Source organism: Podarcis raffonei, chromosome 1 (assembly GCF_027172205.1).
Source record: "Podarcis raffonei isolate rPodRaf1 chromosome 1, rPodRaf1.pri, whole genome shotgun sequence".
NCBI classification, from domain to species: Eukaryota; Metazoa; Chordata; class Lepidosauria; order Squamata; family Lacertidae; genus Podarcis; species Podarcis raffonei.
The window spans coordinates 15,771,582-15,797,710 of NC_070602.1; the positions used below are offsets into that span (position 1 = coordinate 15,771,582).

Here is a 26,129-nt window from a genome sequence, read left to right on the forward strand (position 1 = left end):
ACTATTCAGGGGCCCCAAAACTCAGCCCCCAGGAACCCCTCAAGAGCACGCTCTCATCCTTGGCTTCCAAACAACAGCAGTTTGCTGCTCTTTGCTACGAACCTACCCCTGTCATTTAAATATTATTTATGTTGTTATTTTTAAATAGCTTGCAATCTTGTCGTATTGTTTTGCCAATGGCTTTGTAAGCCAACTTGGGAGGGTGAATACCCTAAAAGGTGAGATAAAAACCGCGAGCAAACATTTAAAATGCAATTCAGTGCAGCTTGGGCTGCCCTCATCGTCTCTAGGCAGTGGTGGGGAATGTGGACTCAGATTAAGGGTTTGTACTTTGCCTAGTCAATATTGGATATTGACCAATGCATGAAATCTTTCTGTATGCTCTTCCTTTGAGTGTGTTTGAGTTGCTTTCATGCCATTCGTTTGTGCTTGGTCTCTAACGAACTCCCGTTAGCCGCAATATATCGGTCATTGTCACACACACACCCAACTTCTGAGTGGTAACAGATTTCAGAGGTGCAAACTCATACCTTGAGTTTGGTTGTCTTTGCAATGAAGTTTGCTGGAGACAGTGTGTCTCTGTGATAATATACTTCTATTCATATTTACAGGGTGCTCACAAGATGGAACTCCAACAGATCGTGTTCCTTTGTTGGGTTTCTGGCGTGACAGCGTCCCTAGAGCAATAGCTTTGGGCTCCGCACAGAAACGGTTGATAAACAGCAAGTGGTTAATGAATGGGTTATAAGTCATAGAATTGAATTGTAGAGCGGGATGGGGCCTCGAGGGTCATCTAGGCCACCCCCTGCAATGCAGCCATCCTTGGGTGGGCTCGAACCAACAACCTTCTGGTTAATAGCAGGACACACAAACCTGTGATGGCCTGGGACTCGGGCTCAGACTTGGAGCCAGAGGAGTCTCAGTCCGCACCGGATCCTTTGCCCCAGGTGGCATCTGAACCTGGTCTGGGGCCTAATTCTGAAGAGCCCCAGTCTGCACAGGTTCCCCTGCAACAAGCACCAGCTGGGCCGAGTCAGGGGCCTGAGCCTGCCCTGATTCCAGATGTGGGGATTACCTCATTGCCTCCAGCTGGGCAATCACTTACAGCTGCTCCACTACCAGTTGGGTCAGGAGAGGCTGAGGCGGCTCCTGGGTCTAGTAACCCACCGACGTCTCCCGAGCTGCAGAGACTGAGGTCTGAGAGAAGGAGAGACCTGAGTACTCGCAGGAGGAGTGCTCGCCTTCGGGCGAGACAGGGAGGTGAGTCACTGGTGGATCAGGACCGACCGTTACCCCGACAGAGATAAAAGGCTGTTGGACCCTGCCCCAGGTTGTGGGAGCAACGTTGCTGTTTGCCAGAACCTGCCTGAGACCCCGTGCCTGACCCTGCCTGGTGTCCTGCCTTGGCCCTGTCAGACTGACTCCTCGCAGAACCCTTGGATTCGGGACTGGACCTGGACCGCGTTACTCGGGTTACCCCTGGGCCCAGCACAGTGCCACAGCCGTGGGGTCATGTGCTTTAAAGGCTCCATACACAATGTACATTTAGATAGATCTAGGAAATGGATACATAGGGAAGAAGTGAGACATCCAGATGAATCTGAGGCTTAGTTCCTGTCCCATGTGTTAGTCACATTCAGGAATTGTATGTGCCGAAATTCCAAGTGACCAGAAGCGACTTTTTATGTACACGACTACTGCTGCCTGGACCCTATTAGCCCAAAGATGGAAAGAAGGTACAGTCCCTACCAGGGAAGAATGGCAGAGTAAACTGATGGACTATGCAGAAATGGCAAAACTGACCGGAAGAATTAGGAAACAGGAAGACCAAAATTTCCATAAGGAATAGGGAAAATATAAAATTTATTTTAAAAAACATTGTAAACAATTACAGTTATTAGTAGGATTGGAATGACGTTCATGGTTAAAAGTTGGACTATGGTTTTATTGAAACAAAATAAAAAAATGCCAGAAGTGTCTGAAGAAGTGTGCATGCACACGAAAGCTCATACCAATAACTAACTTAGTTGGTCTCTAAGGTGATACTGGAAGGAATTTTTTTATTTTGTTTCGACTACAGCAGACCAACATGGCTACCTACCTATAACTAGAACTATGGTTTTATTGAAGATTTAGTAGAACTGATTAACAGAGAAGATGACGGAGAAAAAGTTAACATAAGGACTCACAAAAGGGGAGGAAGGAAGTCAATGGGGACTTATGGATATTGTCTTATTTGTTTTCTATATGATTGTTTGTAAATCTGAAAACCCAAATAAACTTTTTTTAAAAAATGAAATAGCTAAGAAAAAATCTTCATGATGAGCAAGAAAATGTGCTGACAAGTGTAGTTTGGAAATGGAGGCTGATCCGTTGGCCTGCCTAAACTTTGCTTCCTAAAGCCAAGGCCAGGTCTCTGTCCTCTTGCAATAAACTTTCCTACTTGCTTAACCCTGTTAAGCAAACGGCCAAAGCAAACAGCAGTTGCAGAGCAGCTCTGTGACAATCAGATTGTCATTTTCTTTTTTTCTTTTTTTTAAAAATAAAGTCTACTTGCTGGTGGAGCTTACAATATGAAACGTAACAATTAACAACAATGGACTAATTATCCATTTTAGAAAGTTGCTTCTGTAACAGGAAGACAGAATTAGGGCAAGGAAGCATTGCAGATTGGAACCTGTTGCTACAGTGAACATTAACCCCCAAAGTAAATAGGCACAATGTTTGCCTTACCAGGCACAACTCATTGGAGACTACTCCAGAATTACAAGAAGAAGAAGAAGACGAGTTTGGATTTGATATCCCGCTTTATCACTACCCTAAGGACCTCTGTGAGGTCAGTGGAGCTGAGAGGCTTCAAAGAAGTGTGACTAGCCCAAGGTCACCCAGCAGCTGCAAGTGGAGGAGTGGGGAAGCGAACCTGGTTCACCAGATTACGAGACTACCGCTCTTAACCACTACACCACACTGGAAAAGCGATTTTAAAACATCACACCCCAAGCAGTTTACTTTGTGAAAATCTACCACTGCGGTCTTCTCACTAATACAGTGGTACCTCGGGTTACATACGCTTCAGGTTACATACGTGTCAGGTTACAGACTCCGCTAAGCCAGAAATAGTACCTCAGGTTAAGAACTTTGCTTCAGGATGAGAACAGAAATCACACAGCGGCGGAACGGTGGCAGCGGGAGGCCCCATTAGCTAAAGTGGTGCTTCAGGTTAAGAACAGTTTCAGGTTAAGAACGGACCTCCGGAACGAATTAAGTTCATAACCCGAGGTACCACTGTAGTTATTCCTCTTCCCCAGAGTGGTTTAACAGTCAATCCCTCTTCCCAGGGAATTGTGGCTTGGAGAAATGTAACAGGGGGTCTTCTAATAACTCTCAGTGCCCTTAACAAACTACAGTTCCCAGAATTCTGGGGGGGGGGAGCTTAAGATAATAATACAGATTTGCGTTGCGTGAGTCTTTCCCTTTCCCTTTAAAGCATTACATTGCCTTCATCATGTGTTTATAGGTCTGTGATGAATGCAAGCTCACCCCGTCACAGGGATTCGAACCACCGACCTTCTGATTGGCAAGTCCTAGGCTCTGTGGTTTAACCCACAGCGCCACCTGCGTCCCGTAGAACCCAGGAGACCACAGTTCTAATCCTGGCTCTTCCATGAAGCTCACTGGGCCACTCGCACTGCTCTCAGCCTAACCTACCTCACAGGGTTGTTGTGTGGGGATTAATTGAGGTGGAGCAAAGCCATGTACACCACCTTGAACTCTTTGGAGAAATGGTGGGATATACAGTGGTACCTCGGGTTACAGACGCTTCAGGTTACAGACTCCTCTAACCCAGAAATAGTACCTCGGGTTAAGAACTTTACCTCAGAATCGTGCTCCAGCGGTGCAGCGGCAGCAAGAGGCCCCATTAGCTAAAGTGGTATCTCAGATTAAGAACAGTTTCAGGTTAAGAACGGACCTCCAGAACGAATTAAGTTCTTGACCCAAGGTACCACTGGAGATGCAATTAAAAAAACACTAATAAATAAAAGGTTTAGAGTGATGTCTGAGATTAGAATTGAGAATGGCTGCTAGATTCGGACTGTCTGCACTTACCTGCATGAGAGTCTTCCTGGACTGTTAGGAAGCTCAGATGAACACTGCTCTTCCTGATCTAATGATGCTGCTTCTGCAAATGCTACAAGATTTGGGTACCCTGGAAATACAATGACAATATTAGCAAAGGAGTTGTGGTCCGATTGTGTGATCAGACGAGGAGCTTGGAGGTGGCAATGGATGTGTACCTGAGGGGCAGGTGGAGGCAGGGACCAAAAAATGAAAACCAAAAGTAACCCAGAGGAATAGAACCCACCGTGGAAGAATGGCAGATGAAAGTTATAGACTATATGGGACTGGCAGAGATGACTGGCAGAATCCGAGACCAGGGAAAAGAGACGGCGGAAGAAGATTGGAAGAAATTTAAAGACTATCTTAAGAAACATTGTAAAATTGTTGAATGCTAAGACGTTGTGGATTTGGAAAATATGAGGTTGTATGCTGTAACCATTATGCAATATGAAAAGAAAGGTTAAAATTATTTATTAGAAATTAGGGAGGGATTTGTTGATCAAAATTAATTAGGCATTGGAATGCAGTAAGGGGAGGTACGAGGAGGTCGGGAAAATAAGTTTTATGAAAATAAGGGATTGAAGTTATACATGTGGTGTTTTGTGTGTTTTGTGTGTGTTTATGGTGTATGTTTTTGTTTTTTGTTGTGATATGTGTGCTTATAATGTGTGAAAAAGCTAATACATATCTTATTAAAAAAAAATAGAAACCCAAAGGTGCTGCCCAGGTTTTCAGGAAATGGGTAGCAAAAAATCCTTTTCTTGGGAAACAGAAACTTAGCGCTACGGTTTTGATTGGTTGAAAGTTGAAAGAGAGGAACGAGTGTTTTCTTTATGAGGTTGCTAGGAGGAAAGCAAAGAAACAGAGCTGTTTTTATTTATTTAGCTATGAATATCTGCAACTACTTGCAAAAACAAGAAGACAGCTAGTGAGCCCCAGTGTCTCACACGTAAAAGCTCCAAGGAGCTTAAGGCAGCGTAGCAAGACTTCTCCCCGTTCCATATTTTATCATCACAACAGTCCTGTGAGGTAAATTAGAGCGAAAAGGGTAACTGACCCCAAATCGCTCAGTTTCAAGGCTGAATAGGGATTTAAACCTGAATCTCCTAAATCCTACTCTGCTCGTCGAACCGTTATGCCACACTGGAACGCTTGCCAAATAAATGTAATTTTCTGCAGGACTTGTAAATAACCACTTGCCTGATCACCAGTGGCGATTTAACGGTGGTCTCTAGGTGACTGTGCATTTTGCAGAGCAGGAGACGTCATGTGTCCTCCCTTTCCAGGCCACCTCGATGCCAGCAATGGCTGACATAGGCATGCATGGGTAAGCAATGATATAGACTGATTTACACGCCTGCACATCTTGCTAAATATCTGACACAGTTTGGATGTGTCAATTTGCCCCATGTACAGGAAATCACGAATCCTTAAGGTGTAAGACTACAATTCTGTATGCCCTTTATGCTATGGTTTTCCCAGTAGTGATGTATGGAAGTGAGAGCTGGACCATAAAGAAGGCTGATTGCCGAAGAATTGATGCTTTTGAATTATGGTGCTGGAGGAGACTCTTGAGAGTCCCATGGACTGCAAGAAGATCAAACCTCTCCATTCTGAAGGAAATCAGCCCTGAGTGCTCACTGGAAGGACAGATCCTGAAGCTGAGGCTCCAATACTTTGGCCACCTCATGAGAAGAGAAGACTCCCTGGAAAAGACCCTGAAATTGGGAAAGATGGAGGGCACAAGGAGAAGGGGACGACAGAGGACGAGATGGTTGGATAGTGTTCTCGAAGCCACCAGCATGAGTTTGACCAAACTTCAGGAGGCAGTGGAAGACTGGCGTGCTCTGGTCCACGGGGTCACGAAGAGTCGGACACAACTAAACGACTAAACAACAACAAAGTACTGTGGAACTCAGTGGGACATACCTCTTCACAACATGCAGTGTAAGGGCATTTTGTATATAGGACTATGTGTCATCATAAGCGAATGGAATATATGTAGAATGCCTTGTAATGAAGGCCTATTTTCTGCCTTTCCCTTGTACATCTTAGGTTATAGATCACAGATGCCTCTCCTGCTGTGTTGTTTTGTTTCTATATTTATGCCAAAGCCTTGGGCTCAGAGTGTTCCTGCCAGTGCAGCCTATTCTCGCTAATATATATCTAACGCAGCAAACATAACAAGCTATATTAAGATGACGGTGGGATTGCCAGGCATCTATTCTCGTAAAAGGTTATCCCTTATTTTTAAATATCAGAGTTCTAGTAGTAGACTTTCCTCGCTACAGAATACCACCATTCCATAATCCCTCAATCAGGCCTGGGCAACCTGCTACCCTCCAGATATTGTCGGACAGCAACTCCCATCATTTGTGATTTATTGGCCATGTGAGTTGGAGTTCAGCAGCTTTTGGAGGACCACAAGGTCTTCTTAGCCCCCCCCCCCTCCAGATCCTCAAGTCAAGAGAAAGTCGGCTCTGTATATCTTTATCATTAGACATTAGACATAAGAATGAATCCATGCATGCTGTTTGTGTTCATAGGTGGGCAACACTAATTTTGGCCATGCCAACTCTTACGTGACCACACCCATGGTTGGTATGTATCCTTCCTGTTCCTCCAAGGCTTGGCCTAGAGCAGGCATGGCCAAACTTGGCATTCCAGCTCTTTTGGGACTACAACTCCCATCATCCCTAGCTAACAGGGCCAGTGGTCAGGGATGATAGGAACTGTAGTCCCAAAACAGCAGGAGGGCCAAGTTTGGCCAAGCCTGGCCTAGAGGGAATATGGTCCTTGTGCACTTCCATTTTTGGTGATGGAACCATTCATATGGATCTTCCTCCTGGCTCAGTCCTTCAAACATTTAGTAACTGCTGGGGGCACTGTCAACATTGTTCCTTAGGCAAAGACCTCTCTCTTTCTTTGCGATAATATGCAAAGGACCCTATACACAAATGTATAAATAAATGACAGCACTAATATTCATTCAGCCCTTCATGCAAAGCCTTCTTTAGGCTACTCTTCAGCACTGAAAAGCTCCCAGATACGGGTCAGTAAGAAAAAGCAGAGACATCACCTTGCCAACAAAGGTCCGTATAGTTAAAGCTATGGTTTTCCCAGTAGTGATGTTTGGAAGTGAGAGCTGGACCATAAAGAAGGCTGATCGCTGAAGAATTGATGCTTTTGAATTACGGTGCTGGAGGAGACTCTGGAGAGTCCCATGGACTGCAAGAAGATCAAACCTATCCATTCTTAAGGAAATCAGCCCTGAGTGCTCACTGGAAGAACAGATCCTGAAACTGAGGCTCCAATACTTTGGCCACCTCATGAGAAGGAAAGACTCCCTGGAAAAGACCCTGATGTTGGGAAAGATGGAGGGCACAAGGAGAAGGGGACGACAGAGGACAAGATGGTTGGACAGTGTTCTCGAAGCTAATAACATGAGTTTGACCAAACTGTGGGACGCAGTGGAAGACAGGAGTGTCTGGTGTGCTCTGGTCCATGGGGTCACGAAGAGTCGGACACGACTAAACGACTAAACAACAACAACAAGAAAACAAAACAAGCCCAGCACCCAAGCTTACAATCTAGAAGGACACAGCACACAAGAATAAAGGGATGAGGAGGGAAGAGAAAAACAGGTTTGGGTGTTATGAGGTTCTCTGCTCACAATGGATCATCAGCATCATAGAAATCTGTCTTAGATGAAGCCATTTGGTCCATCTAGCTCAATATTGTCCACATTGGGTGACAGCAGGTTTCCAGGGATTAATTTGGGAATTAATCCCCGTTGACTTCATGCAAATCAGCTGTTTTGCATGAAGAGCTTTGGCCCTTCCTGTAAAATCAAACACACGCAGTGCAGGGGAAGTTGCTGTTTCTTCAGTACCTCTTTTGGTCCTCTCCAACCAGCTGCATTTGCAGACTCAACGAAAAAGAAAAAATGTGTTATCTGTCTCTTTAGAAAACAATATTTTGCTATCATTTGCTGTCATCTGAAGGCAGATTACTCTCCTTGGTATAAACCCAGCACTGTTTAATCAGAAACAGCTCCAGCTCACCCAATGGATGAGTCAGAATCCAAAATGTCAAATGGGCTGAATGTAGAATCTGGCCAAAGTCAATATATATCACCAGATCATTGGAGTGTAAGCTGTGCTGAGTTTGAAAGATTAACTCTTCAATTGAGGAAATCAGGAGATGCAATAGTGACAGTCCCTCCCATGTTCCTTGCGAATTCTTAATTGTCACTACTATGGGAATGCGGATATAATGTTCACAATGGAAATAAGGACTTCTTGGACTTACTTGGGCTTCCCTTTTGGATATTAAAGCAGCCCATTGCTTAATGTGGATTTATTGTAAAGCCCTAAATGGCCTCAGCCCTGTATACCTAAAGGAGCATCTCCAGCCCCATCATCCAGCTCCGAGGGCCTTCTGGCAATTCCCTCACTGCGAGAAGTGAAGTCACAGGGAACCAGACAGAGGGCCTTCTTGGTAGTGGCACCCTGCTGTGGAACACCCTCCCAGCAGATGTCGAGGAGATAACTATATGACTTTTAGGAGGCATCTGAAAGCAGCACTGTACAAGGAAGTTTTTAATGGTTGATGTTTTATTGTGTTTTAAATATTTTGTTGGGAGCCACCCAGAGTGGCTGGGGCAACCCAGACAGATGGGTGACAAAATAAATAAAATAAAATAAAATAAAAAATAATAAAAAATAATTACTGCTGCTGCTGCTGCTGCTATTACTTTAGTGGCAGTACTGCAAATGCAGTAATCATTTTGATATACACACTTTGACACAGCTTTGTTAATATATTCATAAACGTTTGTCTGAGTGTTTATTGTTGCTTTACTTTTATTTTTAATTTCATGTCATTGATGCAGGTCATATGCTTTAATGTAAACAAAGAAATATCTCAATGCAACCATGTTAAACAGTATTAAGATGAAAATGAATAAAAACTATGTTACTATAAATATAAAGACTGGAAGCTGAAAGTTTTTTTTTATATAGAGAGATATAAAAAAGCACTGCAAGTGTGAATTTCATTGCTTCAAACGAGAGAAACATCTCATGCCCCACAAGCAGGGTGGAGCTGTCTGGATTTGACCATTTGCATGGAAATCTCCTAGATGACTCTGTGCTACCATGAAACATCTGTTCCATTTTTTTCTGTACAGAGGGGAAGTGGGTGGGTGTTTTTTTAAAAATATAATTGTTCAAAACACATTCCCATGTGACTTTCCTAGCTGGCACTTCCTGTACTTGAGGCCTCTGAGAAGATGACAAGAGTCTTCGGTGATTCTTTCTGTGATTTATTGAAGGAGATGTCACACTCGTCTTCATCATTTTCCTTGGGAATTACCATATTTTCCCGTCTATAAGATGCCCCCTATTTGGGGGGACTCAGATTTAAGAAAATGGCCTTGGCACTATCCGTGTATAAGACATCCCCTAATTTTTGACATAATTTATTAGGGGGGGAAACCTATCTTTATACATGGAAAAATACGGCACTTTTGTCTGAATTTTGATCATTAAAGGAGGAAAAAGCATTGCATAAATATTTGGGAGGGACAGTTATTTATTGCGGAGTATGCACACATCTTTAGGCGTCATGCAAAAGCGTTTTTTTAACCAGGCCTTTGGTCTATTTGATTGACATCCTATGTCCTTTGAGAATGTGGTTTCTTTTGGGGGGGGTTATAGGGTTGTTGTTTTTATTTTGTTATATATTTTGTGATTTTATATTTTGATTTCATTCTGTGAACTACCCTGAGACCTCCGGGTATAGGGCATCATACAAATAATAATAATAATAATAATAATAATAATAATAATAATAATAATAATAATATTCTTCTCAGGCTGTATTGTTACATCATCACATTCCCTTCATTTGAGCTCAGAATAACAAGAACCTTGGCTTTGGTGTCCTGGGTCTTTTCCCATAGTCTTGTTTACATAACAGTGCAGTAGAAGGAATCCCTTTTTAAACATTTCATTACTGCTCGCGTGTGAATGTAATGTGAAGCAGAAACAATTCCTTTTCAGGATTATTTCAGGCTTGGATGGACCATAGATGCTGCCTTGGAAAGCTTTGGTTCCTGGAACATTCCTTTTTTAAAAAAAAGAAAAGGAAAGCGAGATTCCTTTGATTCCCCAGATGTCACGGAATTCAACATGTTTGGGTTGAAGCCTTTGTGGGCTCCAAAGCGAACAGGCATCAGAGACTCCAGGAAGCTCAAATAACAAGAGCTGCTGGTGTCTGTCTTTGCTTAGGTCATTGTTTCCAACTCATGTCCTCCCTCACTGTCTGAGTCACTGTGGGGTTCCCAGATGAAAACAGCAAAAACAGGGAAACGAAAAGCAGAGCCCATTGTTAGTGCCAGTTTATCTTGGCATGGCACAGGGCAAAATGATGGCTCACACTAACTGGGCTTTGAACCTAAGGAGTCTTCTTGGATGCAGAGGAGCTGAGTGGGCCTCTCCCAGAGCAGCTAAGACAAAGCAAATATTGGAACAAGCAGAGAGACAGGCTGCCCACACAATTTACTGGGGGTCCAAAAGGACTTGGCTCCTGCTGACTGTGTTCTTGAAGGGCATATATCCGGGTGGAGAGTCTGTGGCCATGTTTGATAAGACTGTTGCTAATTTTCAAGGACCATTGGCCATTCTTTTTTTTTCTTTTTTTGTATTTTTATTTAGATTTTCCATTATACAATTTAATTAAAAAAAGAGAAATAATACATAACAGAAAAGAAACATTAAATCATTATACAATATCCAAAAAGAAAAAAACATAAACAAAATAAAATAAACCCACCAGCCTGTTTAACTTCCCTCCACCACTACTCATCTTCTCTAGAATCAATTTTACTCTTATCATTGCATTCTGATTGTTTTTACTTTCTCTATATGTCATTGATAATTTATTGTTTTGATGCATTTACATTCTTAATCTAGGCATATTAGCATGTCTTTTTCAGAGCAATATTTTGTCATATAATCATCAAAACATTGCCATTCGCTTTTTAGTTTTTGATTTGACTGCTGTGGTATGGATGCTGTTAATTTAGCCAATTTTAAATTTGAGAATCCATTCCTCCTTGGTAGGTAGTTCTTTAGCTTTCCATTTAGATGCTATTACCATCCTAGCTGCGGTGGTCGCATATAAGAAAATTCTTTTTTTCGATTTCGGTATTTCTTTTCCTAAAGAACTCCTTGCAGTTGGCGTTCATGCAGATGTGAAGGAGTTGCATAGTAGATGGTTGGCATGCACCTGTCTAGAAAGACAGTGGAGTGCACCTTCGAGAGTGAAGTCAAACCGATGGCTGATGTGGTCCAAAGGAAAGCAGAGCGATACATTTGGCACTAGCTTGGCTGCAGGAGTTGCCGGAAGGAGGTGTACAAGGCACCATCCAAACATCTTAAGGCCTCCCCTCTGGATTTGTGTAGGGCAGAGCCATAGCCCCGGGTGAAGTCTCCAGAGGGGCACCATTGAGGTTCCCAGTCTGTGTTTGTGTGCATTGGGAGGGGTGCCAAACTGGGTCTTTGACCCGGGTGAAAAAAAGCCTCATTTCGTCCCTGATGTAGTCTTTGCTCCTTAGCCTTTTCTTCTCTCAAAGATGTCTGAAATATACTTGGAGTCGAGAGTGGATTTCATGCTCTTTATTCAGCTCATAGTGCTGAGGAGGAATGGAAGTTCCCCCAGAATGTCTGCTTTATATACCTTATTTACACAATGGGCCCCACGTGATTGGCTAATTCTGGGATTCTCCTGTAGGCCAATCAGGCTGCGGATTCACTTCCACCTGGAGCTGGATTGGGTGGCTCATGTGGACCAATCAGACTGCTGCATTCTGGATCCTTTTGTTCTAGGACCAATCAGGCTGCTGCATTTTGGATCCTCAGTACATAACAATGTCCCAAAAGGAAGCAGAGGTTTGGGTCAGAGTTTTTCTTCTCCTAGATGGGCTTCCTTCCTAGGTTAATGAGCCCCATCTGCCCCTCACTTCCCTCTACAGCATGTGCAGAAACTGCCTTATCTAGGGCTGGGTTTAGTTTTGATACGGCCCTAAGCTACTGATGAGGCCCTTTATATGTCCAGCTGTCCTTTGTCAACAACAAATTGTCGCTGTCTTTTGTGCTGAATATATGCTATATGGTAATTTATGGACCTAATAGGTATCTAAATCCATTTGTACATAACAAAATAGGAGCCTACACAACACAAAAAACTGTTGCTGTATGTAGGTTTTATTTGTTTTTTATCTTATATTTTGTAAATGTACATCCAGGATTTTTTTCTCTTTAAATTTTTTGGGGGCCTAAGCTATAGCTTGTTTAGCTTATACAGTGGTACCTCGGGATGCGAACGGGATCCGTTCCGGAGCCCCATTCGCATCCTGAACAGAACGTAAGACGCGACTGTGCGTGTGCGGGTCGCAGCTTCCGTGCATGCGCATGACGTCATTTTGACCGTCTGCGCATGTGCGAGCGGCGAAACCCAGAAGTAACACGCTCCGTTACTTCCGGGTCGCCGCAGAGCGCAACCCAAAAATACTTATCCTGAAGCGTATTTATCCCGAGGTATGACTGTACATAGGGACGCGGGTGGCCCTGTGGGTTAAACCACAGAGCCTAGGACTTGCCGATCAGAAGGTCGGTGGTTCGAATCCCCGCGACGGAGTGAACTCCCATTGCTTGGTCCCTGCTCCTGCCAACCTAGCAGTTCGAAAGCACGTCAAAGTGCAAGTAGATAAATAGGTACCGCTCCGGAGGGAAGGTAAACGGCGTATCTGTGCGCTGCTCTGGTTCTCCAGAAGCGGCTTAGTCATGCTGGCCACATGACCCGGAAGCTGTACGCTGGCTCCCTCAGGCAGTAAAGCGAGATGAGCACCGCAACCCCAGAGTCGGTCACGACTGGACCTAATGGTCAGGGGTCCCTTTACCTTTACCTTTATGACTGTACATAAATCTGGCACCGGCCTTATCTACTGTTGGGCCCAATATTGGTCTTGTCTTCTCAATCCGCCTGAGCCTGTCTTTGCATGCAGGGGAAGTCTCTAATTTAAGGTTACCAGACATCCCCGTTTCCCGGGGACAGTCCCTGGATTTACAAATCAGTCCTCTGACAAAAACCTATCATTCCTGTTGAAGCTGAAAAGTGTCCCCGGATTCACTGAAAAAAATCTGGTAACCTTACTCTAATTCACCGAGGGTTTGAGACCCCCCAGCTACCAGCACCTGGTTTAGTTGACTAGTCAAATGGGCTTCCTGAGCTGTGCCCACTGTCGCATACTGACAGCTTCTAGAAGCCGCAATGGAAGACCAGGAGAAGGCAACATGTGGCTTTTTCCAGATCAAGAAGTGCAGGCAGACTGATAGGCCACAGAGCACTGGAGAGAAACAGGAAAGAAAAAGACACATCTTTCTCGACTGCCTTGCAGCTCAAGGTAAGCTCAAAATCCTGCGCCCACAGAAATGCTAAAGATAATCTAAATTGCCTTGAGAACGAAGGAGGAAAATGGAAGTCTTTTTTCTCAGGGAAGGAAACTTCTGGGAAACTGGTGGACACGTTTTGGCTCAGTGCTTATTCATATGGCTTATCATATGGCTCAAAAGTAGCCACATAGATATGGCATAATACCAACTAAAATTTAATTGTTAAGTGCAAACCTTTGGTCAAGGAAACCAGCCCCATTTGTGTCTATATCATCACAACAAAGTACCAGAATGGTATTGTACTGACAACAGTCTTATCATTACTATCAAAAGTGGCTACGTGCGAGTGACCTTGGGCGAAAGAAAGCCACAGCTAATCCTCAAACTCATCTTCTGTTCCTATTAGCACAATGTTCCGAAGGTTCAGATTTCATTCTCCATTAAGGTGAATGCACTGTGGAATGGTTGCCAGGCGGAAGGGCTTTGCTGACTCCACCCCCTTCTAATTACTACTCTGTGTTCAATGGGGGCTGCCCTTGGAAACAGCTCAGAAACGTCAGCGGGTCTCCAAATGCAGCAGCCTGGTTTTTTTTTACCCTGGGTAGGTCAACAAGGCTTTTAAACTGTTTCTCTCAGAACTGCGTTAATCGAGGGTTATTTTGGCCTGGGGTCTGAAGCTCAATTTCAGACACTGGTTTTGGCATTTCCTAAGTTTTGCCAGACCAAATAAATGAAATTTGGGACATCGCCGGAGATCTTCATAGCTTTGTTTGGATTGCATTGACCTACTTTCAGTGGGGAATGTACAATGCTATTTGCCTCAGTCTAGGTTTCTAGAGCTTGGCAAACACTCTGAATGATACACTTTCCTAACACATTCCAAGGCCAGATTATAGCACATATTGAAGTTCCTGTTTGCACTGGCTCAGCCTCCCCAGCACTGAGCATGCCACCCCTGTAAACTTTCCCTGGGTGCCTGGATTGGACACCCAGCCTCCCTGCTGCTCTGAACAGAGCTTCTCTCTGTGAGTGAGTGTAACAGTGCCTCCCACCCCCGCTTGATGGGGGACTTGCACCATTTTGCCGTCTTGTCTTTCTTGCTGCTCTTGGTAGCCATTTTTTTGTTACGTCACATCCCTACAGCAACATTTCCGGGACCACGGCACTTCCTCAAAATTCCGAATGTGTCAACTGGCCCCCCAAAGGTTGGCAGAGCTGCACAGGGCCAAATTCCGTTGAAATCAGGAGGACTGACTTCCAGGGCTGTCACCTGGTTAATTAATCTTAGCTGATTTATTAAATTGGATAGGAAGCAAGACTTTTGAAGGAAAAATGCACACTTTCCTCTTTTTTATATATATGGTGTCCATTTAGCAGAGTGTTTCTCAACCTGTGGGTCCCCAGATGTTGTTGGACTACAACTCCCATCATTCCTAGCCAGCATGACCAGTGGTCAGGGATGATGGGAGTTGTAGTCCAACAACATCTGGGGACCCACAGGGAGTTACTGTATGTGCTGCTGAAAGGTCACTCACAACCCAACATGTAAAAGGTAAAGGGTTAGGGTTAGGTCCAGTCGTGGCCGACTCTGGGGTTGCAGCGCTCATCTCGCTTTATTGGCCGAGGGAGCCGGCGTACAGCTTCCGGGTCATGTGGCCAGCATGACTAAGCTGCTTCTGGCAAACCAGAGCAGCGCACGGAAACGCTGTTTACCTTCCCACCGGAGCGGTACCTATTTATCTACTTGCACTTTGAGGTGCTTTCGAACTGCTAGGTTGGCAGGAGCAGGGACCAAGCAACGGGAGCTCACTCCATTGCAGGGGTTTGAACCGCCGACCTTCTGATCAGCAAGTCCTAGGCTCTGTGGTTTAACCCACAGCACCACCCGTGTCCCACAATCCAACATACTTCTGAGCAAACATGCTTGGAATAAGACTGCAAGAATGCTTTCACAAGCAACCTTAAAAACATCTTCTAGTCAACCGTACAAATCCACTTGTGAGCACCGCGACCACAAGTAGGACAGACCTGGTTTTAAAGAGGTTGTGCATTCAAATCCAAGCAATATAGGTTTTAGTTCCATTTTTAAGGCAATGGGAATACACATACAAAACCACACACCCTTAAAAAAAAATCAAATATAATTCCTGGGCACAGCCCAAATGTCACACAGCCTTAATCATTAATTTCAGGTTCTAGGCAACGGATTGTCCCTGGGGCGAACCCTGAGGTGTGTCACTTTCTTCCCACTTTCAGACCCGACGCACAACTGCTCACGCTGAATGTGGAGAACAACGACGACAACAACCCTCCCGCGCCCAGCAAGGGCCCCTCTGCGCGCCTCCCTGTGCGTAGAGGTCAAAGTAAACCCCTGCTCTTCCTGATAGATTTCGGAAGAGCTCTTCTCCATAGTGGAGGTGATGATGACTCACTGAGTGCACACATGAAGTAAACAAATAAAAAGTTAGCAGCAGCAAAGTTGGATACTTGCAAGCCTGCAAAACCCCAAGAGGTTGCGAGAGATTTGGAGAGAAGGGGAAGGAAGGAAGAGGATCCGCGCCCGTGCATGTGGAAGTTGGGCTCTCCCAACTCTGATGCGCCTGGGAGGGACCACCTGATCCCCTTTGCGGGGGTGGTGGGTGGTACCCATGCCACCTGAGTCACCCCTTTCTTCTTGCCTCCCTCCGCGTCCTCGCTTGGTCTCCATGGCGCGCGCGCAGCCCGGCCAAGTTCCTTGGAACTTCGCCTCCCTCTGACGCAAACAATCGTCGCGGGGCGCCGGCCTCTCCTCCCTCGCAGCCAATGGGAAGTTGGGGGAGCCCCGGGCGGGGACCAATCACGGGGCGCTGGACGCTTCCCGGGTCCGGACTGACCTTCCCCGAGCCGGAGGGGATAAAAGAGCCTAGAGGAGGCAGCTGAGGTTTGGCTGCTGCTGCTGCTGCTGCGCGGTGCTGCCTCTCCTGCGCTCCGGGAAGGGAAGCGGCGATCCAGCTCTGCGCAAGCAGCGGCGGCAACGAGCGGAGGAGAGCGGAGAGGAGAGCGCAGGCCGCGGAGGAGCTGGCGGAGGGCCGGGCTGAGCTGCGTGCGGTTGCCGAGGGCGGAGAGCAGGAGCGAGAGGCGCAGCTCATTCATTGCAGCAGCAGCAGCAGCAGCAGCAGCAGCAGGAAGCCGGCTCGGCTGCAAGGAGCCGGCAAGCGGCGTCGGCGCCCACGCGCAATTTCCCCGCTCCAAGTCCGAGGCGGCATCATCGCCGGCAGCGGAGGAGAGGTAAGGAGGATTCCGCTCGGGCTTCTTTCCCGTCGAGCAGCCGCTTCCCCTGGGCTCCGAGAGGCGTCCGTCCACCCACCCACCCGCCAGTGGGGCGGGCGACCCCTTTCTCTGCAAAAGCAGGAGGCGCAAGGGGAGATCTGGGGCGAAGGAGGAGAGAACTGGGGGTGCGAGTGGCGAAGATGGAGATCTGGGAAGAGGAGGGAGGGAGGGGCGCCTCGAAATGATGCGGGGGAATCGTAGAATTGTCAAGCTGGAAGGGACCCTCAAGGATCAACTAGTCCAGCCCCCCTTCAATGCAGGAATCTCAACGGAAAGCATCCAGGACAGATGGCCGTCCAATCTCTGCTTAAAAACCTCCAAGGAAGAAAGAAGGAGAGTTTGGGGGGCGGGGAGCTGCAGAGCCTGGGGTTGTGAGGAGCTTTCCATTCTGCTCTGAAGCCTTGGCCTCGGAGATCGTTCCCCTAAAAGTAATAAGGTCCTCTTCAGAATGCCATGGGGCAGGAGAGAGGATTTGCCAAGCAAGGAGGGGAGCAGGACTCCTGAGCTTGGAGGTGAGGAGAGGTGGAGGGCCTGGAGAGGGGAGCCTGGGCTTGTGTTGGGAGAAAGGTGAAGGCAGCGAGGAGGAGGTGGCTGGAGAAGGTGGGGAGATGCTAGATCATGGGGCTGCAGCATCTGGAAAGACGAAGTTGTGGCATTTCATTGGTCTGAAATGGGGAAGGCTGTAGCTCGGTGGCAGAGCATCTGCCCGGCATGCAGAACGTCGCTGGTTCAATCCCCAACGTCTTCAGGTATGGCTGAGAGAGACACCCTCCCTGAAACTGCCAGTCAGTGTGGACAGTACTGAGCTAGATGGACCAAGCAGCTGCCTCACACTGAAAGCACTTTGGGCCCCTCAAAATGACCGAACTGGCCAATAGAGAGTGCGCATTGAGTGAGTTTTTGTGGTAAATCGCACAACTCAAACCATTTTCACCTCAGCTGCCAGAATGCAACCAGATTTGGCAGCGGGGTGAGGCTGGCGGTGTGGCAGCTTCATAGTTGGGTGCAGTTGCACACCCAGTTTACTACACACTGTATTTTTGCATAGCTACACTCAGCTGGGGTTCTCAGGGACACCAGTGTGTTCATGTGAACTGAGGCTCCTGTCACGGGCCTGCCAGCTGATTCGCTGTGACACCTCCTCATAGTTTGTCCATTCCGACCAACGACCGAGGTGACAGTCTCAGTTGTTTCATAGCAAGCTTCTCTGAGCCAGGAAGCGAGTACCTTTCAACTTCTCAGCAAGCGCCAGTATGACAGAAAACTGTGTTTCTGAGTTGGCTGACAGAGTTCCCTCATCTCAGGGGTATCAATAGGAAGAGAGAGACGCAGCAGTGACAACAGCGTGCTTTGATAATCCTCCTGAGCTGGGCTCAAAAGATGCCGGAAAGGAGAATATCCTTCTAAAAAGCAACAACTTTTGCCCCATTAGGTGCTTGGGAAACCCACCAGCTCCAAAGCCTGTAAGGCAGTCCTTTTCCAAACTCCGGTGGTCAGTCGCGCCTACCTCACAGGGTTGTTGTTGGGGTTTAAATGAGGAGAACCACGGATATGGCACCTTGAGCTCAATGGACAAAAAGGTGGGATATAAATTCAATAATAAATAAATGTATTTTTAAAAGTTGCCTTCCAGGGAGCCTCCCCCAACCCTGCACTCACTCCACAAACTTTGGCATCATCTCCTGCACACACACACACACACACACACACAGAGCAATCCAATACAATGGGAGAGCACTGGGTTGTTGTCAAGAGTTGCTACAAGGAAGAAAATAAATAAATCAGAAGTCACATTACTGCATGAGTTATCCTGATTGGGAATCTGGGGGTGCAGAGGGAGCGTAGGGAAGATTTGTAGTTTGCTACCTCTCTGAATTTTAAATCTGCACAAATTCTGGGTTTCGGATGCATGGAGTTGGAGCAGCCCATTGAGGTTCCACGAAGAAAGAGTAGCAAATGAAGCTGCCTTATACCATAGAATTGTAGAGTTGGGATGCCAAGAGTCATCAACCAGTGTGGTGTAGTTGTTAAGAGTGGTGGACTCGTAATCTGGTGAACTGGGTTTGCGTCTCCGCTCCTCCACATGCAGCTGCTGGGTGACCTTGGGCCAGTCACACTTCTCTGAAGTCTCTCAGCCCCACTCACCTCACAGAGTGTTTGTTGTGGGGGAGGAAGAGAAAGGAGATTGTTAGCCGCTTGGAGACTTCTTAGGGCAGTGATAAAGCAGGATATCAAATCCAAACTCTTCTTCAAGTCCAAGCTCCTGCTAAGCAGGAATATAAACTGAAGCCTCCACGACAGATGGCCATCCAATCTCTGCTTTAAAAAACTCCCAAGGAAGGAAGAGTCCAAATTAAACATTGGTTTATCTAGCTCAGTATTGCCTACACTGGTTCGGTGGCAGACAATCCAGCTCATCTGTTGTCTACACACTGCCTGGGAGCAGCTCTCTAGCTTTCAGACATTTCCAATATGGACTGGAGATGCTGGGATTGAACCCAAGGCTATTCTGCATGCATGTTCTGCCACTGAGCCACAGCCCTTCCACCAATTTGCTTCACCATGTCAAGAACTGCGGTTCTGAAGCTCATATCGTTCCAAGAGCTTCAGTTGTAATTCTTGTTCAGTCTTTGACGTGCTGTTTATGCCTCAAACTTTGACTTTCATAACCTATCTTTTGCCTCTTTGGGGGTCAAAGCAAGCTGATCTCCTCCCACTATTTTTTGTGCCAATAATAATAATAATAATAATAATAATAATTTACTATTTGTACCCTGCCCATCTGGCTGGGTTTCCCCAGCCACTCTGGGCAGCTTCCATAGAAGCCAAAAAACACTAAAATATCACACATTAAAAACTTCCCTGAACAGGGCTGCCTTAAGATGTCTTCTGAATGTCAGGTAGTTGTTTATCGCTTTGACATCTGATGGGAGGGCGTTCCGCAGGGCGGGCACCACTACCGAGAAGGCCCTCTGCCTGGTTCCCTGCTTCTTGCAATGAGGGAACCGCCAGAAGGCCCTCGGCGCTGGACCTCAGCTTCCGGGCAGAACGATGGGGGTGGAGACGCTCCTTCAGGTATACTGGGCCAAGGCCATTTAGGGCTTTAACGGTCAACACCAACACTTTGAATTGTGCTTAGAAACGTACTGGGAGCCAATGTAGGTCTTTCAAGACCGGTGTTATATGGTCTCGGCGGCCGCCCCCAGTCACCAGTCTAGCTGCCGCATTCTGGATTAGTTGTAGTTTCCGAGTCACCTTCAAAGGTAGCCCCACGTAGAGCACACTGCAGTAGTCCAAGCGGGAGATAACTTAACGATAAATGCCTGCTCAACAGAGTTTGGCGCAATCTAAGGATGTTGCAAGGCATGCTCTTCATTCTGTTACACCAGGAACTTCCAGTCAATGAATTTGACGTCGGTCACATTTACACATGATACCTTTATGGCACTTTGAACAGTCTTGGCTTCCCCCAAAGATCTCTGGAAGCTGTAGTTTGTTATGGGTGCTACAATTCCCATAGTTCCCTGGGAAGAAGGATTCACTGTTAAACCACTCTTATTTCCTAACATTTCTCAACACCTTTCGCAAGCTACAGCTCCCCAAATTATTCAGGGGAAACCATGGTGATTTGAAATGGTATCACAGTGCTTTAAATGGGTGGTGTGAATGTGACCATAGATACCATATTTTTCACTCTATAAGATGCACCAGACCATAGTTTTTGGAGGAGGAAAACAAGAAAAAAAATATTCTGAATCTCAGAAGCCAGAACAGCAGGAGGGATTGCTGCGCAGTGAAAGCAGCAATCCCTCCTGCTGTTCTGGCTTCTGTGATAGCTGCGCAGCCTGCATTCGCTCCATAAGACGCACACACATTTCCCCTTACTTTTTAGGAGGGAAAAAGTGAGTCTTATAGAGCAAAAAATTTGGTAGCTTTGTAAGTTAAATCAAAATAGATGTCATGTGGCTTTGGGGGGGGGTAATATTCCTTATCCTATCCTAGGAAACCTCAAGGGCAAAGGCCCTGAACAGATCTTTGCCTACAAGTTGTTTAGATTCCTGGTGTCTGGTAAAAGCTAACTTTGCAGTTTTCAGTTTCACCTGCCTTGAGGGAAGTTGTTTGCAGTCCGGACCAGATTTCAGCTGCCCTGTTTGTTCAACCAGCTCTTCCCTCCCCATTTTATTATATTTTTTTAAAAGGGACATGGGGTAGTGGGGGGAGGAGAGGAAAGTTAATTGCTAACTGTTGTGCTGAAAATCAGGAGGCACAAGAGGTGAAAGGATGAGGGGAGAAGTGTCCTTGCAGACTTCATTGGGGGCTTAGGCAATTATTATCTAGAGCTGCTTAAGATTCTGCTGCAGAATGGAGGACATTGCAGACAGTGGCTAAATCAGCCAGAGGGTTTGGTGGGATGCACAAGTCCTGTGATCTTCAGATAGAGGGCGGCATACAAATTTAATAAATAAAATAGCATAAAATTAAAAGTCCATTGTGATGTGGGAGGTGGGGAGGAAGGCAGAGGAGTTAGTGGAGGGAAAGAGAAGGCTCTCTGGACATCAACATTTAAAAACCCCCTGTAATTATTTAATTTTGAATTTATATCCCACCTTTTTGTCCATTGAGTTCAAGTTGGCATATACGTGGTTCTCCTCTTTCCTCATTTAACCCCCACAACAACCCTGTGAGGTAGGATAGACTGAGAGCAACTGGCCCAAGGTGGCCAAGTGAAGTTCACAGCTGGGTGGGGATTTGAACCCTCGTCTCCCAGGTTCTAGTCCAGCACTCTAACCACTGTGCCACATCTACTTAGGATTGCAGCCCCGCCATAGAGTAATGCTTAATTACTTTTATAATTTAGATCAGGCATAGGCAAACTCCAGCCCTCCAGATGTTTGGGACTACAATTTCCATAATCCCTGACCAGTGGTCCTGTTAGCTAGGGATGATGGGAATTGTAGTCCCAAACATCTGGAGGGCCGGAGTTTGCCTATGCCTGATTTAGAGACTCCATCGCATGGCAGAGCGTTTATGCTAGCTTGTCTAAATGCATTCCCCTCATCTATATTGTTTGGAAGGTTTCAAAAAAATCCTCTCCCAGAACAGATTTTGTTCCTGTAATGAGAAAACACCAGATACAATACACCACATAATTTTGGGTTGCCCTTTTCTCAACACCCACCAGAGATCTAGTGACTCCCTTACAGCTCAAAATATCAATTTGCAGAGAGTCTGTAATCCGATATTTGTTGAGGGATGATACTCCCGAAACTATCAAAATAGTCTCGTGATACTTAGCTGAGATTTCTAAAGCTAAATCTAAAGTTGCCTGATTTATTCAATGGTGGTTAACTGGTCTTTTTATTGTATGTGTTTGAATTATCAGTGTATTTGGATGACTTTGTATGATTTCACTGTTTTAACTTATGCCAATAAAGGCTAGTTACAACTAAGTTACAACAACACCGCTCCACGCTGGGTGGTGCTGGAAGGAATATAGGGAGCTGCCTTTGGCTGTGGCCCTTGGTCCATCTAGCTCAATATTGTCTGATCTACAGAGCCAGGTGGACCAATGGCCTGGCAGCTTTCTATAGTCCCGCAAAGTCACTGGTAAGACTACTTTTGCTCTCAGAAAGCCTTCTTTTGGAGTTGAAGGTGCCTTTGGCTTGGCCATACGGTTTGGGTACTGTACAGGTATTTTGAGAATGCGTGTTTCTGAACTACACAGAGTTGCTTGATGAAAGCACATGGATAAATACCATTACACTCAGTGGGGAGGGGGGACTTAGTGTTAGTTATAATAATTTTTATTTGTATCCCGCCCATCTGCCTCGGCTGCCCCAGCCACTCTGGGCGGCTTCCAACAAATATAAAAGCTTAATGAAACATCAAACATTAACACCTTCTCTATAGAGGGCTGCCTGCAGATGTCTTCTAAAGGTTCTGTCAACACCAACACTTTGAATTGTGCTTGGAAATGTACTGGGAGCCAGTATAGATCCTTCAGGACCGGTGTTATATGCTCTCAGAGGCCACTCCCAGTCACCAGCCTGGCAGCCACGTTCTGGATAGTTGTAGTTTCCGAGTCACCTTCAAAAGTAGCCCCACATAGAGCGCATTGCAGTAGTCCAAGCAGGAGATAACCAGCGCGTGTCATAAGGGCCAAACAACACATTATGGGAGAGTTCTGCGGCTAGAACTCCTGCTTCTCAAAAAAAAGCCAGATCATAAAAAACTGAGCAGTGTCAATCTCCTGATGTTTTTGTCTTTATTTTATTGCAGCTGGGCGTGGGGGTCTGAATTTGAACGAACTATAGCACTGGGGAATTAAGGTGTTTTGACACACACACACCCATGATGTTTTCCTGGTCCAAATTGCCTCGCTCCCCAAACTGCAGTTAACTTTGCAAGATTGCGGGGGCACGAAGTAAAACACACGCTAAATTGGGAATAGCCAAAGCGCCGCATTTCAGGTGTTGTTGGGCTGCAGTTCCCATCATCTATGACTGGTGGCCTTTGTGTGCATGCACAACTTTTGTGTCAAAGAGCACCCTCTGATAAGAATTGTACGATGGGCTCAGAGGGGCGACGTCTGAGTGGCCAGCAGTGTGCTTGTGTGTCTTAATCATTGTGCTTCTTCCTTTCCCAGCTTTCTCACCTCTCTTGGGCCTTCATGAAGAAACGGCTTGGTAGACCATTGGGAAGCCACCTTCCTTGACGCTCCACCCCAGCGATGCCCTGGAACATCAAATGGCTGAGCAGCTACAGCAGCCACAGCTCCCAGTCCCAGAAGCAATGCAAGAAGTCCTCCTTTGCCTTCTACCAAGCGGTGAGGGACCAGCTGCCCGTGTGGCTGTTGGAGGACATGAGGCGCATGGAGGCCTTCCACTGGCAGGAAGGGGGCAAAGTCAGCACCTACTCCCCTTCCGAGGCCCTCCTCTACGCCCTGGTGCATAACCACCAGCCTTACGCCCGCTACCTGCTGAGCAACTTCCCTCAGAGCGCCCTGGCTATCCCCAGCCTTCACTTCAGCTGCTGCCATTCCTCCGCTCCTCACTTGGCTATGGCTGTGCGCTACAACCGCGTCCACATCCTTCTGGAGATCCTGAAGGCCATCAGAGACTTCCCAGCGAGCGACCGGGCCAGCTATTTGGACCGCAGAGGGTGCACCCGAGTGGAAGGAGGCAAGACCGCCCTCCACGTGGCTTGCGAGCTGGTGAGGCCTGAGTGTTTGCTGCTGCTGCTGGGCCACGGGGCCTCGCCCTGCCTTGTTGACTGCACAGGGAACACACCCTTGGACCTCCTCCTGCAGCAGATCTGGGAGAGTCCGGCCTCGAACCTGCGCACCAAGCTGCTTCTCCTGGACTCCCTGTTCCTCTTTGTGCCTCGGGGCTCCCACTGTGCCATGAAGCAGCAGCTGCTGCAGGACTCTGAGCAATGGCAGGACCTGCTGGGGAAGCCCAGGTTCCAGTGGCTGGCGGGCTTAGCGCCTCCCTCCCTCTTTGTGAGTTCCATGCAAGTCTTAATCGGGACCATTACGCCAGATCAGTTCCCAGAGGCGCTGGACGACCTGCCTTTGCCACACTTCCTGAAGCCCTTGGACCTGAAACTGAAGAGTTAAGAACTTTCCCCCCGGGACGTCCTTCCTTCGCAGTTCCCGCTTGCGTGATGAAAATAGGGCTCTCGGCTCTTGCGTGGAGAGCCGGTGTGTTTAATATAAAAACTGTGGGAATTAGAATTTGTTTTTTTAAAAGCCCTGACTGTGGTGTTGTCTTTTATTTGAATGTGGAATACCTGCAGAGCGTTTGAGAGGAAATGTTTTGCTTGATGGTGCTGTGCAGATATTAAAAGCAAGCCTTGGTTCTCCAAATGCTGTTGGACTCAATGGCCAAGGGCTATGAGAATTGGAGTCTAGCAGTATTTGGAAGGCTACAGGCTCCTTGTGCATGTCTGAAAATGCAACGTCGGTGTTCAGAGCTTTGGCTAGCAGCCTAAATAATTAGATAAATCAGGGCTAGCCAACTTGCTGTCCTCAAGGCTTTGCTGGCCTCCAGCTTCCAATGTCCCTGAATGGTCATGATAGAGTCAGCAATGTAGACTGTACCAAGTAGGCCATTCCTGCAATGTGAAAATTGGCCGCTGCTGCAAGCCTTCACTTCATATTATACAGTCGTACCTTAGATCCCGAACGCCTTGGTACTCGGACGTTTTGGCTCCCAAACACCGCAAACCCAGAAGTGAGTGTTCCGGTTTGTGAACATTCTTTAGAACCTGAATGTCCGATGGGACTTCCGTGGCTTCCGATTGGCTGCAGGAGCTTCCTGCAGCCAATCAGAAGCCATGCTTTGGTTTCCGAACATTTTGGAAGTTGAACAGACTTCCGGAACGGATTCTGTTTGACCTCCGAGGTACGACTGTATATCCTTTCTGTGTGATCTAGGCTGCTCTTTTAAGCACAAACACTAGTAACTCACAAAACGGGCCCAAACCTTACGGTGATTTCCCGGAGTGCTCATAATCTGGTGAGACTCGTAATCTGGTGAACCGGGTTCGATTCCCCGCTCCTCCACATTCTCTGAAGTCTCTCAGTCTCACTCACCTCACAGAGTGTTTGTTGTGGGGGAGGAAGGGAAAGGAGAACGTTGGCCGCTTTGATTCCCCGCTCCTCACACTTCTCTAAAGTCTCTCAGCCCCACTCACCTCACAGAGTGTTTGTTGTGGGGGAGGAAGGGAAAGGAGAACGTTGGCCGCTTTGAGACTCCTTCGGGTAGTGATAAAGCGGGATATCAAATCCAAACTCCATAAAAATGATTTGGACTGCACAATCCCTTTTCCATCCTTATCCTCAGAGGAGAAGGCTGTCCATGGCTATTCATCATGATGGCAATATTACCTTCAGTTCCAGAGACAACATGCCTCTCAAATACCATATGCTGGAGATGAGGGGTAAGGAGCTAAGGAGCATGTCAGGGGGCACATGCCGTGGGGCCTTTGTTCTGATCCACTCATAGGGCTTATGTGCCTGCCAGCACATCCACACCTCTTGGGAGTGCGTTCCACAGCAATTATATGGGGTTGGAATATCGTTTTAAACATAGACGTGGAACCACGGGGTGCATTCCAGAACATGGAGGAATATTTAAAGGTAAAGGTACCCCTGCCCGTACGGGCCAGTCGTGTCCGACTCTAGGGTTGTGCGCTCATCTCACTCAAGAGGCCGGGGGCCAGCGCTGTCCGGAGACACTT

The 26,129-nt window shown here is 46.7% G+C and overlaps 2 protein-coding genes across 3 annotated transcripts in view; one reads left to right on the forward strand and one right to left on the reverse strand.

Annotated features, from left to right (window-relative positions):
* LOC128402317 (uncharacterized) overlaps positions 1-21,547 on the reverse strand; it is a 59,180-nt gene extending 37,633 nt beyond the window's left edge. Inside the window, exons 1-3 of the mRNA XM_053366300.1 lie at positions 21,494-21,547; positions 16,010-16,955; positions 4,108-4,207 (exon numbers count right to left, since the gene is read on the reverse strand). Coding sequence (XP_053222275.1) covers positions 4,108-4,207; positions 16,010-16,955; positions 21,494-21,547 — 1,100 coding nt within the window. The remainder of the gene's footprint in view (positions 1-4,107; positions 4,208-16,009; positions 16,956-21,493) is intronic.
* On the forward strand, positions 16,500-24,609 carry ANKRD9 (ankyrin repeat domain 9). 2 transcript variants are annotated; one of them, XM_053369947.1, is made up of 2 exons: positions 16,500-16,844; positions 23,533-24,609. In XM_053369947.1, the coding sequence occupies exon 2, from the start codon at positions 23,617-23,619 to the stop codon at positions 24,502-24,504; it is 888 nt and encodes a 295-aa protein (XP_053225922.1). In that variant the 5' UTR covers positions 16,500-16,844; positions 23,533-23,616; the 3' UTR covers positions 24,505-24,609. The 2 variants fall into 2 exon arrangements, with proteins under 2 accessions (XP_053225922.1, XP_053226013.1); XM_053370038.1 differs by lacking the exon at positions 16,500-16,844 and adding an exon at positions 18,361-18,466.
* Positions 24,610-26,129: the final 1,520 nt, after the last annotated feature.

Coding starts and splice junctions, on each gene's coding strand:
- ANKRD9 (XM_053369947.1), top strand. CDS start 23,617: ATGCCCTGGAACATCAAATGGCTGAGCAGCTACAGCAGCCACAGCTCC.